The following is a 15,840-nucleotide window of genomic DNA, read 5'->3' as shown; positions in this document are numbered from 1 at the left end:
CTGCAACCCCTGCCAACAGCTTAACTATCAGTCTACGAGTGACTAGGAGGCAGAACCACTCAGTTAAACCACTCTCAGATTCTTGACTCTCAATAACTATGTAAAATAATAAACGTCTTAGGTTGCTAAGTTTGGGAATCATTTCTTATGCAGTAACAGATGACTAGCATCCAGCATTCCACAGAATGCCTATTCCTACTAAACCAGCTAATTACTACCTGGCTACACAAGATCACACAGGAAAATTGATACAGTTCAAAAGAAATCTATGAGCAAATGAAGCAACTGACAAACAACTAATCTCAAAAATATACAAGCAACTCCTACAGCTCAACTCCAGAAAAATAAATGACCCAATCAAAAAATGGGCCAAAGAACTAAATAGACATTTCTCCAAAGAAGACATACAGATGGCTAACAAACACATGAAAAGATGCTCAACATCACTCATTATCAGAGAAATGCAAATCAAGACCACTATGAGGTACCATTTCACACCAGTCAGAATGGCTGCGATCCAAAAGTCTACAAATAATAAATGTTGGAGAGGGTGTGGAGAAAAGGGAACCCTCTTACACTGCTGGTGGGAATGCAAACTAGTACAGCCACTATGGAGAACAGTGTGGAGATTCCTTAAAAAACTGGAAATAGAACTGCCTTATGATCCAGCAATCCCACTGCTGGGCATACACACTGAGGAAACCAGAAGGGAAAGAGACACGTGTATCCCAATGTTCATCACAGCACTGTTTATAATAGCCAGGACATGGAAGCAACCTAGATGTCCATCAGCAGATGAATGGATAAGAAAGCTGTGGTACATATACACAATGGAGTATTACTCAGCCATTAAAAAGAATTCATTTGAATCAGTTCTAATGAGGTGGATGAAACTGGAGCCTATTATACAGAGTGAAGTAAGCCAGAAGGAAAAGCACCAATACAGTATACTAACGCATATATATGGAATTTAGAAAGATGATAACAATAACCCTGTGTAGGAGACAGCAAAAGAGACACTGATGTATGGAACAGTCTTATGGACTCTGTGGGAGAGGGAGAGGGTGGGAAGATTTGGGAGAATGGCATTGAAACATGTAAAATATCACGTATGAAACGAGATGCCAGTCCAGGTTCAATGCACGATACTGGATGCTTGGGGCTAGTGCACTGGGACGACCCAGAGGGATGGTATGGGGAGGGAGGAGGAGGAGGGTTCAGGATGGGGAGCACATGTATACCTGTGATGGATTCATTTTGATATTTGGCAAAACTAATACAATTATGTAAAATTTAAAAAAAAAAAAAAGAAATCTATGAAGCCAAAGGTTTCCTGGATCACATGAAGTATTTTGAACTTCTGGTGCCTTAAAATTAAGCATTGAGATTTTAGAAGAGAAATAAAAATATGGAAAGTAAATTACTGTTCATAGAGATATGCTAACATTTTAGTTCACTACACGTGGCTTAAGACATTAGAATACTGGGCTCTGGAGAATGTCCAATAAAACGATAAAGGAGAGATGACCATTATCAAAGTAATAGTCTAGTAGTCACAAAAGAAATATCTAAAAAGAGGGTCAAAGACAATACAAAAATATTTTTAAATGTTTCATAAATGTTTTAAAGCAATGTGTCTCAAAATTCAAATTTCCTAACTTATGGCTAGAAACCTAAATGAAGTAGGTATTGGATCATATTAGATCATTTCAAGCATAAAAAAAAAAAACAACAAAAGCAAAGGCCCAAAGACAGGAATGAGACAGCATATATAAAGAGCAAGAAGATAAGAGTGGCTAAATTACAGTGAACAAGGAACAAGGCAAACAGTAGAAAATGAGATTTAAAAAGAATATCAGAGACTAAATCAGGGGGAAAGACTTTGACTTTTATTCAAAGTGTAACTGAAAGCTATCGGAGAGTTGAGAGAAGAGAAGTGGCATGATCCAATTTCCTTTTCGAAAGGATCAATCCGATTGTTCTCTGGAGAACAGACTATAAGTAACATAAGAACAGAAGCTGTTAACGGGTCAGTGTAACAGCTGAAAATGTTACACTGACCAGGAAAAAATGTTGGCTTGGGCTAGGATGGCAGCAGTATAGGCAGTAAAATATGGTGAGATTCAGGATTTATTTATAAGGTAAAACTAACAAGATTTGCTAATGGATTACACATGAGGTATGAGAGCAAAGTCAAGGATGATTTTATATTTTGTTACCTTAGCAACTAGGTGAATGGTAGTACCCTAAGGTTAGATTCTGTGTGCCTGGGATGGCCAGGCACTTGCATTTTTAATGGGGTCTAAAACTGATAATGATCACTAGAGGAACATTCACGAAATAGCAGGTTGAGAGAGAGGTTAGGAGATAGAAAATCAAGTTGTTTGGCGTAAATCTATTTTTATTCCCTAACAGACTTCCAACTGGAGATGTCAAGTAGTGAGGTATATTGAAGTGAGCGGGGAGGTCAGGATTGGAGACGACATAAAGTTAGGAGTCATTTTAAATAAATATTTAAAGCTATGACTAGATGAGATTCAACTCAGGAGTAAGAGTAAAGAGAAGTAGTTTAAGGATTGAGGGCTGGGACATTCCATATTTGGAGGTCAAGAAAAAGAAAAAAATCCTGCCAAGGAAACAAGACCTACCAGTCAGAGAGATGAGAAAAAGATAAATCAAGTATGGAATATCAGAAGTAAACTGAAGAACATGTTTCAAGAAGGGACTGGTCAATTATAATAATGCTGAGAAGTTCAAGTGAGGGGATAAACTATTTGACACCTAAGTCCTGAAGGTACTGACCTTCCATTACCATCATTCTACCTTTTGCCTAAAAGCCTTTAGGGTTCTAAAACTCACCTCTGATTACTAATATCCATTATAATCAACTGATGAAATCAGAATAAATCATTAATGAAAATATGTCACATGATATAATGCAGGTACATGTGATTCAGAACTTGAGCCTAAATAACTAAAGGTATACTAAAATTTTTCACTTATTGAATGAATAATCTAGAGCAAAAGATATTAACATTTTTCCCTGTTTTGAAATCATAAATCTCTTTGAAAATCCAAGATATTTGGATTTTCAAGGAGGAAGAGGGGTGATTTGGGAGTAAGTATGTTTATATCACAAATCTTATACACATTAAAAACACTTTTGCATATAATTATCATATATTCACAGACCCCATAAAACTGTTCTGGAGACATTAGGTTAAGAATCCTTGATTTAATACAATATTATTCTATTGTACAATATCTATTCTACTATGCTAATAAGAAAAATCCTCACTTGTACATTGGAAATAAGTACTCCAAAAGAACAAATTATTGATAGTGAACAAAAAGTGAATCTTGAATTTTATGAATTAAACTATATCTCTATCATAATAAATAACTGCAAGAGTAATTTAAAAAACTGAAATAATTTACACTTACCACTAACATTTTCAGTTAAAATAAGGTGAAAGACCTGAGCAAAGGCATCAACATCTTTATGCAGCCATATGTCAGAAAGACAAGCATCCATTTCCTTTATTAACCATGGTTCAAGGCAATTCACATCTTTTTCTGTCTTCAAAAAGAAGCAAAGATTATAAATTACTTAACCTTTGCTGGCAAAGAATACAAGATGGCCATAATGACAATAAGAACTATTAGTCATACAGTGTTATATCAAAGGATTTGACATAAAAGTTTGTCATTTCATCATAAACATTATCATTTCCAATACTGTATCTTGTTTTCATATTCATCTTTTATCTGAGAATAAGCTTGTGAACAAAGCAGTATGATCTAGTCACAATATTAACTGTGCTTCTGACACAATGTTGCTAAATATACCTGCAGATCAGTGGTCTTTTCTCCCAACTGTACCACAGAGGAAATGTCACCTGGAGCTTGTCAACACTGAAGCCAAGTCCCACCCCAGAGCAAGAACATCAGAATCTCTGATGGAGGCCAGATTCCACAGGACTTTAAATGTTCCTCGGGAGATGCTAATATGTAGCCAGGCTTAAGAATCACTAATTTACAGGATCAAAATGCTATATTCACTGAACCAAATGGATGTTCCCAACATTAAATAACAATTTTTAAATATTCTTTAAAAGTATACATTCTTTACAAGAAGAGTTCATTTGGATGCATCAGAACTTTAAACAATGGGAGAAAACTGCCAAGCATATTTGCATTCTCATGCTCAATACAGTTTAATTCCTTTTCTAAAAAGTACACAGTCCCAGCCATTGCTCTAATCACCAATGCCTTTTTAAGAACTCTGAGTGAAAGTTGCTCAGTTGTGTCCGACTCTTGCAACCTGTGAGGCTCCTCTGTCCATGAGGATTCTCCAGGCAAGAACACTAGAGTGAGTTGTCATGCCCTTCTCCAGAGGATCTTCCCAACCCAGGGATCAAACCCAGGTCTCCCACACTGCCTGCAGATTCTTTACCATCTGAGCCACCAGGGAAGTACTTAAGAATCCTAAACCAAAATAAAAGACCAGAAGGAACCTAGGAAATTCATTAGTTTGTTTTCAAATAGACTTCATGGAACCCAAAGTAGCAGACACCCCACCTAGGGAATAGAGGTGGAGAGTGAGGGGTGAGCAGGCAGGATGTCTACAAAAAAGATTTTGTAGAAAGATTTTGTGGCAAAATAAAAGGGAGAAAAGAAACTGAGGTCTATGATGGGTAACTGACTTTACAGTCACATAGCTTTCTGGTGGAAACCCTGGTCTTGATTATACTTGCCTTAATACCAACAGTATTTTCTCAGTTTTTTCCTAACTTAGCTAATCTTACATTGCTTTGATCATAGGTCCTTAAATTTTGACATGATAAAATATCAAGCAATGATAATGTATTTTCTTGATAAACTATTTTCTTGAAACAATTTACAGAAAATATTGAAATAATTTTAACTCAGAATGAAACAATAAAATATGTCACATTATTTGAAAAAAAGAATTTATAGAAAGTTATTCTGAAAAATGTGTTGTAGTCTAAGATAAAGGGAAGTATGCTTTAATAATGCAATAAAAATTATAATCTCATAAAATATTGTTTAAAGTATACAATTTTCACTCAAACTATCAGTGTAAAACCACTGAGGTCTTACCAGCTGACTGAAGACAGCGTCACCACCATCATCCAATAAATCATACTCTTCAGTCACATTTGGGATAGCTCTCTGTCTCTGAGATTCAGGCTTGAAACTATTCTCTTGAGCTGAGTACCATTCTGTAAGTGTGGTTTGTTGTTTTTCCTCTAAATTAATTACCAAAGAAAATAAGTAGATACATTCTTTGCATTATGAAATACATTTCTTTAAAAAAATTAAGTGAATTTGAAAATAACTAAAAGTTGGCCTTATTTTAAAGTTACTTTTTTAAAAAATTAATTAGAAACATTCAATAAAACATGTTCAGTTCAGTTCAGTTCAATCACTCGGTCATGTCTGACTCTTTGCAACCCCATGAATCACAGCACGCCAGGCCTCCCTGTCCATCATCAACTCCCGGAGTTCACCCAAACTCATGTGCATTGAGTTGGTGATGCCATCCAGCCATCTCATTCTCTGTCATCCCCTTCTCCTTCTGCCCCCAATCCCTCCCAGCATCAGGGTCTTTTCCAATGAGTCAACTCTTCACATGAGGTGGCCAAAGTGTTGGAGTTTCAGCCTCAGCATCAGTCCTTCCAATGAATACCCAGGACTGGTCTCCTTTAGGATGGACTAGTTGGATCTCCTTGCAGTCCAAGGGACTCTCAAGAGTCTTCTCCAACACCACAGTTAAAAAGCATCAATTCTTCAGCGCTCAGCTTTCTTCACAGTCCAACCCTCACATCCGTACATGACCACTGGAAAAACCACAGCCTTGACAAGATGGAACTTTGTTGGCAAAGTAATGTCTCTGCTTTTGAATATGCTATCTAGATTGGTCATAACTTTCCTTCCAAGGAGTAAGCATCTTTTAATTTCATGGCTGCAATCACTATCTGCAGTGATTTTGGAGCCCCAAAAAATAAAGTCTGACACTGTTTCCACTGTTTCCCCATCTAGTTCCCATGAAGTGATAGGACCAGATGCCATGATCTTAGTTTTCTGAATGTTGAGCTTTAAGCCAACTTTTCACTCTCCTCTTTCACTTTCATCAAGAGGCTTTTGAGTTCCTCTTCACTTTCTGCCATAAGGGTAGTGTCATCTGCATATCTGAGGTTATTGATATTTCTCCCGGCAATCTTGATTCCAGCTTGTGCTTCTTCCAGCCCAGCATTTCTCATGATGTACTCTGCATATAAGTTAAATAAGCAGGGTGACAATATACAGCCTTGACATACTCCTTTTCCTATTTGGAACCAGTCTGCTGTTCCAGGTCCAGTTGTAACCATTACTTCCTGACCTGCATATAGGTTTCTCAAGAGACAGGTCGGGTGGTCTGGTATTTCCATCTCTTTCAGAATTTTCCACAGTTTATTGTGATCCACACAGTCAAAGGCTTTGGCATAGTCAATAAAGCACAAATAGATGTTTTTTCTGGTACTCTCTTGCTTTTTTGATGATCCAGCAGATGTTGGCAATTTGATCTCTGGTTCCTCTGCCTTTTCAAAACCAGCTTGAACATCTGGAAGTTCATGGTTCACATACTGCTGAAGCCTGGCTTGGAGAATTTTGAGCATTACTTTACTAGCATGTGAGATGAGTGCAACTGTGCAATAGTTTGAGCATTCTTTGGCCATTGCCTCCAAAGAATAAAACATATTATGTTGAACCAAAAGGAGACATGAAACTGCTTTTAAAAACTTCATCTGTTCATCTACTGGTAAGAAGTTTACTTCTATATAAGTACAAAATTTAATGAACAGTATTTTATCCATGTAACAAATATTGTTTGAACCAATGACTAATATCCATATAGCACTTTGAAGGAAATCATTTACTGAGTTTCTACCACCAAGCTAGTTGTTTGAGATACAAGTTATAATCAGAGCCAGAAATTTTATAATGTACATATTAGTGATTCAACATTGCAGTGTGAAACAGACATTGCTAATTGCTTTTTTCAAGCAAAGAATACAAAGAATTTAAGATTATTTGTCCAAACAACTAAACAAAGGAATCAAAACTTGAAGTCAAGTCTTCCATCATGAATAATGTAGTTAAAAGTAACCAGAAGGAACTTAACCTTAATTCAAAAGTGGACATATAGCATAAATCATAAGAGATATATTAATAGGCAGGTCATGCTACATTCAAAATTCAGACGCAATTGATAACAATATCAAGATTTTAAGAACTCGACAGTTATGAGAAAGATGAGCCTTTCATCACTCACATACAACTCCCTTCTTTCCTCACCTGCCTCTCACTCCCACTCTGTAACACATGCTGGGGGACAGCCAGCACATCATCTTGTCCTTTCTTAAAACAGTGGCTGAATCTCTGGATGCAGACATTCAGCTCTGGCATTCCCTTTCAATTCTTCTCCATAGATTATAACTTTTGGACTTAAACCACAATATAAAAGATCCATTTGGGACAGTAGTCTAATATAATCTACAACCATACACAGAAAGAAATACTTTCAAGTATCCTAGTATCTGCACAGTATAAGACTGGAGTACTCTAAAAAGTCAGTATCAATAGTAATTTTCTTTTATATTTGTTTGATAAAGAGCTTACCTCGTTGTTTTTCCTTTTTGTATTTTAACATTTCTTTGTTTGTATATCCAGTAGTTCTTAAAATGTCTTCCAAAAACATTTCTTTTACTTCAAATGGTCTTCCCTGTACTAAATAATAGGAGTATTTTAATCAGTCAACTTGCATCTTAGAGGTAACTTGCATAAAAACATGAGATTTTCAAATTAATAAATCTAAATGTTAATCTAAAGGCAATTCCATAGATCAAGTAATCCTCATATTGCCCTTTAAATATAACTTTGATAGACAACTGTTTATTTGCATGTTTTTTCCAATGTTTGCTATTCACTTGTGTGTTTGGCATTATACTAGGTACTAGGAATATAAATGGCAAGTAGAAACAGAGTTCCTCCTGTTCTCCTGAAGCTTAAAGATTGCAGTCCAGCAGGAGAGTCAGACCTTAATCCAGTAATTCAGAACAACCATGTAAAAATAAAGTTGTGAAAAGTCCTACGAGAAAGAAGTACAAGATACCATGACAGTACATAATAGGAGAACTTGAATGAGACAAGAAAAACATCTTCAATGAGAAAAATGAGAACCAAGAGAAGGAGGTAAACAAATAATTAAGCTACACAGAGAAGAATGAATGTAATATGAAGAAGGAAAAAAAACACAAAACAGTATGCACAAAGGCCCTATGGTGTGAAAGAATATGATGTTCTCAAGGAACTAAAAAGCCAAGCTATCTGGAACATGATGTGAGGAGTGGTATGGAGAGGGGGCTATAGTTCAAGATGAGGCCAAAGAAACAGGTCTTATTAAGGGTTTAGGTCTTTATTCTGGGGTAAAGGTCTTTCAAAGTTTTAAGCTCATGAGAGTTTTTAAATCATAAAAATTTCATTTCAGAAAACAAGACTCTGGCTGAAACTTGGGGAACGGATTTAAAAGAGAGCAGAGCAAATCGAACAGACCAGTAGGGGCAATTACAATTGTTCAGGCTGAAGAGAACAATAACCTGAATAAGACTGGTGACAGTAAAAATGGAAGGAGACAGACAAACTCTAGATAGACAGGAAGTAAATCCACAGAACTCAGCATTAGATTAAATATGGAGGAATGATAAGGAAGTGTCAACCACAGCTCTTAAAAGTCTAGCTTAAAAAACTGGATAGAGGAAGATGTCATTCTCTGAGGTTGACAAGGAAAGCTAAAGAAAAACAAGTTGGCTTATAGGAGTTGGGGTTTGGTTTTATACATGTCAAATGTTAGTTGCCAAAATGAGCTTCCATTAGCAGATGCATAAATTTTATGTGCCTTCAGTTCAGTTGCTCAGTCGTGTGCGACTCTTGGCGATGCCATGGACTGCAGCATGCCAGACTTCCCTGTCCATCACCAACTCCCGGAGCCTGCTCAAACTCATGTCCATCGAATCAGTGATGCCATCCAACCATCTCATCCTCTGTTGTCCCCTTCTCCTCCTGCCTCTAATCTTTCTCAGCATCAGGGTCTTTTCCAAAGAGTCAGTTCTTCATATCAGGTGGCAAAAGTATTGGAGTTGCAGCTTCAGCATCAGTCCTTCCAATGAACATTCAGGACTGATTTCCTTTAGGATGGACTGGTTGGATCTCCTTGCAGTCCAAGGGACTCTCAAGAGTCTTCTCCAACTCCAAAGTTCAAAAGCATCAATTCTTCAGTGCTCAGCTTTCTTTATGGTCCAACTGTCACATCCGTACATGATACTAGAAAAACCATAGCCTTGACTAGACGGACCTTTGTTGGCAAAGTTATGACTCTGCTTTTTAATATGCTGCCTAGGTTGGCCTTATGAACAAAAAGTCCTACAGGTTGTGACTTAGGTGATTTGGTCAATGGTATGATTAACTAAAACAGGCAACACAAAAGAAGCAGATTTTTTATTTATTTTTCATGTTGATGTATGGCAAAACCAATAAAATATTGTAAAGTAATTAGCCTCTAATTAAAATAAATTTAAAATAAAATATATATATTCTTCTTTTATTCTTATTTTTTAAATTTATTTATTTTAGTTGGAGGTTAATTACTTTACAATACTGTAGTGGTTTTTGCCATACATTGATATGAATCAGCCATGCATGTACATGTGTCCCCATCCTGAAGCCCCCTCCCACCTCCCTCCCCATACCATCCCTCAGGGTCATCCCAGTGCACCAGCCCTGAGCACCCTGTCTCATGCATCGAACCTGGACTGGCGATCTGCTTCATATATGATAATAGACATGTTTCAATGCTATTCTCTCAGATCATCCCACCCTTGCCTTCTCCCAGAGTCCAAAAGACTGTTCTATACATCTGTGTCTCTTTTGCTGTCTCATTTATAGGGTTATTGTTACCATCTTTCTAAATTCCATATATATGTATTAGTATACTGTATTGGTGTTTTTCTTTCTGGCTTACTTCACTCTGAATAATAGGCTCCAGTTTCATCCACCTCATTAGAACTGATTCAAATGTATTCTTTTTAATGGCTGAGTAATATTCCATTGTGTATATGTACCACAGCTTTCTTATCCATTCATCTGCTGATGGACATCTAGGTTGCTTCCATGTCCTGGCTATTGTAAACAGTGCTGCGATGAACATTGGGCTGTATGTGTCTCTTTCAATTCTGGTTTCCTCAGTGTGTATGCCCAGCAGTGGGATTGCTGGGTTGTATGTCAGTTCTATTTCCAGTTTTTTAAGGACTCTCCACACTACTCTCCATAGTGGCTGTACTAGTTTTCATTCCCACCAACAGTGTAAGAGGGTTCCCTTTTCTCCAAACCCTCTCCAGCATTTACTGTTTGTTGATTTCTGGATAGCAGCCATTCTGACCGGCGTGAGATGGTACCTCATTGTGGTTTTGATTTGCATTCTTCGCATTCCTCTGATAATGAGCGATGTTGAGCATCTTTTCATGTGTTTGTTAGCCATCTGTATGTCTTCTTTGGAGAACTGTCTGTTTTTGATTGGGTCATTTATTTTTCTGGAATTAAGCTGAAGGAGTTGCTTGTATATTTTTTAGAAAGGATTAGTATTCAGTTAGGGCATATTAGATGTGAACTGCTTATAAACTTCCTAAGTCCAAAGCTCTGGAGAAGAGGTTGAATTAGGAAATAAAGATTCAGGAGTCATCCATATAAGAAAGTAGAAGTCAAGGGCAAGAATGAGATCTTCCAGGGAAACAAACTATGCACTCCTAGTATCAAGTACAGAACAGCATAGAGCAGGAAAGAGAAAAAGCAGTCAAAAAAAGAAGGGAAAGGAGGGATAGGGGAGGGAAAAGAAGAGAGGAAGAGAAAAAAAGAATGGATCATGGGAATAATCCTCAAAAAAAACAATATTTAAGCACCATGCAAAAGAAGCCCACAGAGGAGACCAAGAAAGTACAGACTATAACACAGAATGAGACTTAGGAAGCAGTGCTGGCAAACAGATGATGGGGATGTGAGCATTTCACAAAAAAAGGGGGAATGATTATGAGAAATACTACAGCAATTTTAAGTAATATTTTTATATAAAATTTGAATAACAGGCTTGGCAATTAAATCAGTTTCAAAACAACACTGTTAAGAATGTATAAATGAATAGCCCCATAAACTTCAGAAATGTGAATCATTTCAGCCTTTTGGAAAAGTAAAATGGCAAAACCATATTATTGTTAAAATTAAAAATAGACATACTTTTTTACTCAACAATTTCACTTTTAAGAATCTATTCTCAGAAATAAGAGCACCTATATATTGGAGAAGGCAATGGCACCCTACTCCAGTACTCTTGCCTGGAAAATCCCATGGAAGGAGGAGCCTGGTAGGCTGCAGTCCATGGGGTCGCTAAGAGTCGGGCACGACTGAGTGACTTCACTTTCACTTTTCACTTTCATGCATTGGAGAAGGAAATGGCAACCCACTCCAGTGTTCTTGCCTGGAGAATTCCAAGGACGGCAGAGCCTGGTGGGCAGCCGTCTATGGGGTCGCACAGAGTCGGACACGACTGAAGTGACTTAGCAGCAGTAGCGGCATATATATATATATATACACATATATATACATATATATATATAAGAATATATGTATAAGGATGCTCATAACAATGAAGTTTATAGTTGGCAAAAGGAAGGATCCAGGACCAATGTGAATGTCTAAAAATTAAGAAATGGTTAAATAAATCATGGTACATTCATATTAGGAAATACAAAAGCAGCTGTTCACTATAATAAACTACATCCTACATGTTTGAACTGAGGTAAACCATTGAGTAAACACAACTTTTTCAATTTTTGAGAAGAAAATTAAAAAATTTTTTAAAGATTGGTGAAAAAATAAGGTGTGATTAAAGGATAAGGACAAAAGTTCAGTGGCAACATATTCAGAAGTACATGGGAAATAAATATGGGAATACGACTACTCTGTGAAAGAGTCTAGCAATAAAGGTGAAGCTGTAAGACAGAATTTAAAGAGGAATACAAAATTAAAACATATCTCCTTTTAAGACTAGAAAACTGGCTCACTACACAATAACAAAGACTGAAAAAGAGAGGATGAAAATATATAGAGATGACTGATTCAGTACATCTCAGAGAAAACAGAAAAGGATGCCCTATACATCAGAATATTCCTTAATATTTCTATTTCAATAAATAAAATCAAGCCAAAAAATAATTCTTTCATAAAATCCTGAAGAAATCTGATAATTTTACTTACTATATATCACTGGACAGCTCCCAAAATATCTTATAAAAAGATTTACATCTAAGGCAGCACTAGAAAGAATTAGTTTCAAAGTTGGGTGCTTCTGCAGTAAATCTCTTAACTTTGTAAGTAAAAAATCACTAAATCGATCCCTTTCATGAACTTCATCCTGCAGTAAACAAAAACAAACCATGGAACAGTTAAAACATAAAATAAGTGAAGTCTTTAAAACTATGGAGCTGCTGAGTTTCACACTAAATCAAGTTAAATGTGGAAACAGTCAATTAGTGAAATTTGTTTTATGGACAATTTAGAAATACTCAGATATTAACAATCCTCTGTGGGTAACGTATTGCCCTTTTTCCCACAGAATGTAAAACTGCAGAAACTAAAACAAATTCTGAATTAGTACAGTCTAATTTAATATAATTTTAATAAATCTAAAATCTATTTAAATATGCTTCTGTTAGCATCAGGACCAGGTGCATATTGTGGTTTGAATGCAGAGAACTAAAAACTTTCCAAACCTGCTTATCACAAGCTTATAAATCTTAATCTAAGTTTTCTGACACAAACTGGATAAAAGCTTAGAATTCTTTAATAAGGTGCTAATTCATCTACTTATTTCATCAGCAGCTAGTTAAAATAACAGGATAACCAGGAAGTTAACTGACTTTAAGTATTCTCCTAAGATATGGAAGAGAAAATAGATGACTAAGCACAGACAAAAAAGAAAACTTTCACTATTCTGGAGACTCTTGAAATACATGTATCATTTTTATACATAAAAAGCACTTTTTTACAAAGCTATCTATTTTCACTCATGAAAACTGATGGCAAGAATATCTTTATTTAATACAAATATTTATTTCTAATAATTACGGAAAATAAAAAGTAACTTGATTAGAAGAGCCTGTTTTTAAAAAAAAATTGGTTCTTACATATATCCTATTCTAAAATCTTAATTAGCTATTTAAATTTAAATATCTTACCACAATAACATGTGTCACAGTTGACAATGTACTATCTCCTGCCATCAGTGTACGAAGCAGTACCCCATTGGTGCAAAATGTCAGAAGTGTCTTTGGAGAAACCCTTTAAAAAAAAAATGTATAATAACAAATCTTTTATACAATTAAAACATGGCCCTATTAAAATGCAAGTAGCCTTAGTATTTTAGTAAGTATTACTAACATAACAGTGTACTGGTTCAGTTCAGTTCAGTCCAGTTCAGTTGCTCAGTCATGTCCGACTCTTCGCAACCCCATGGACCACAGCATGCCAGTCTTCCCTATCCATCACCAACTCCCAGAGTTCACTCAAACTCATCTCCACTGAGTCGGTGATGCCATCCAACTATCTAACCATTTGTTGTCCCCTTCTCCTCCTGCCCTCAATCTTTCCCAGCATCAGGGTCTTTTCAAATGACTCAGCTCTTCACATCACATGGCCAAAGTATTGGAGTTTCAGCCTCAACATCAGTCCTTTCAATGAACACTCAGGACCGATCTCCTTTAGGATGGACTGGTTGGATATCCTTGCAGCCCAAGGGACTCTCAAGAGTTTTCTCCAACACCACGGTGTAAAAGCATCAATTCTTTGGCACTCAGCTTTCTTTATAGTCCAACTCTCACATCCATACATGACTACCAGAAACCAAAGCCTGATCAGATGGACCTTTGTTGGCAAAGTAATGTCTCTGCTTTTTAACATGCTCTCTAGGTTGGTAATAACTTTCCTTCCAAGGAGTAAGCATCTTTTAATTTCATGCCTGCAGTCACCATCTGCAGTGATTTTGGAGTCCCCAGAAATAAAGTCAGCCACTGTTTCCACTGTTTCCCCATCTATTTGCCAAGAGATGGGACAGGATGCGGTGATCTTCGTTTTCTGAATGTTGAGCTTTAAGCCAACTTTTTCACTCTCCACTTTCACTTTCATCAAGAGGCTCTTTAGTTCTTCTTCACTTTCTGCCATAACGGTGGTGTCATCTGCATATCCGAGGTTATTGATATTTCCCCTGGCCATCTTGATTCCAGCTTGTGCTTCTTCCAGCCCAGCGTTTCTCATGATGTACTCTGCATATAAGTTAAATAAGCAGGGTGACAATATACAACCTTGACATACTCCTTTTCCTATTTGGAAAGGGAAGTCTGTTGTTCCATGTCCAGTTCTAACTGTTGCTTCCTGACCTATATACAGATGTCTCAAGAGGCAGGTCAGGTGGTCTGGTATTCCCATCTCTTTCAGAATTTTCCACAGATTATTGTGATCCACATAGTCAAAGGCTTTGGCATAGTCAATAAAGCAGAAATAGATGTTGTTCTTGAACTCTCTTGCTTTTTCCATGATCCAGCAGATGTTGGCAATTTGATCTCTGGTTCCTCTGCCATTTCTAAATCCAGCTTGAACATCTGGAAGTTCACAGTTCACGTATTGCTAAAGCCTGGCTTGGAGAATTTTGAGCATTACTTTACTAGAGTGTGAGATGAGTGCAATTGTGCGGTAGCTTGAGCATTCTTTGGCATTGCCTTTCTTTGGGATTGGAATGGAAACTGACCTTTTCAGTCCTGTGTCCACTGCTGTGTTTTCCAAATTTGCTGGCATATTGAATGCAGCACTTTCACAGCATCATCTTTTAGGACTTGAAATACCTCAACTGGAATTCCATTACCTCCACTAGCTTTGTTCAGAGGGATGTTGCTTAAAGCCCACTTGACTTCATATTCCAGGATGTCTGGCTCTAGGTGAGTGATCACACCATTGTGATTATCTGGGACATGAAGATCTTTTTGTACAGTTCTGTGTATTCTTGGCACCTCTTCTTAATATCTTCTGTTAGGTCCATAACGTTTCTGTCCTTTATTGAGCTCATTTTTGCCTGAAATGTTCCGTTGGTATCTCTAATTTTCTTGAAGAGATCTCTAGTCTTTACCATTCTATTGTTTTCCTCTATTCTTTGCACTTATCACTGAGGAAGGCTTTATCTCTCCTTGCTATTCTTTGGAACTCTGCATTCAAATGGGTATATCTTCCCTTTTCTCCTTTTCCTTTCACTTCTCTTCTATTCACAGCTATTTGCAAGGCCTCCTCAGACAGCCATTTTGCTTTTTTGCATTTCTTTTTCTTGGGGATGGTCTTGATCCCTGTCTCCTGTACAATGTCACAAACCTCTGTCCATAGTTCTTCATGCACTCTATCAGATCAAGTCCCTTAAATCTATTTATCACTTCCACTGTATAACTGTAAGGGATTTGATTTAGGTCATACCTGAATGGTCTAGGGTTTTCCCTACTTTCTTCAATTTACGTCTGAATTTGGCAATAAGGAGTTCATGATCTGAGCCACAGTCAGCTCCTGGTCTTGTTTTTGCTGACTGTATAGAGCATCTCCATCTTTGGCTGCAAAGAATATAATCAATCTGATTTCAGTGTTGGCCATCTCGTGATGCCCATGTGTAGAGTCTTCTCTTGTGTTGTTGGAAGA

At 37.0% G+C, this 15,840-nt stretch overlaps 1 protein-coding gene across 2 annotated transcripts in view; it reads right to left on the bottom strand.

The window, feature by feature from the left end:
• Nucleotides 1-15,840, bottom strand: part of YTHDC2 (YTH N6-methyladenosine RNA binding protein C2) — a 73,677-nt gene that overhangs the window by 44,458 nt on the left and 13,379 nt on the right. For both annotated transcript variants that reach the window (XM_005902709.3, XM_070377190.1), the window contains 5 exons: nucleotides 13,350-13,452; nucleotides 12,370-12,526; nucleotides 7,687-7,794; nucleotides 5,125-5,273; nucleotides 3,445-3,580 (listed from right to left, as the gene is read on the bottom strand). In XM_005902709.3, the coding sequence (XP_005902771.1) occupies nucleotides 3,445-3,580; nucleotides 5,125-5,273; nucleotides 7,687-7,794; nucleotides 12,370-12,526; nucleotides 13,350-13,452 (653 nt within the window). The remainder of the gene's footprint in view (nucleotides 1-3,444; nucleotides 3,581-5,124; nucleotides 5,274-7,686; nucleotides 7,795-12,369; nucleotides 12,527-13,349; nucleotides 13,453-15,840) is intronic.

The sequence above is a fragment of the Bos mutus genome, chromosome 10, assembly GCF_027580195.1.
Source record: "Bos mutus isolate GX-2022 chromosome 10, NWIPB_WYAK_1.1, whole genome shotgun sequence".
Taxonomy (NCBI): Eukaryota; Metazoa; Chordata; class Mammalia; order Artiodactyla; family Bovidae; genus Bos; species Bos mutus.
This window is presented reverse-complemented; position numbering and strand designations above follow the sequence as displayed.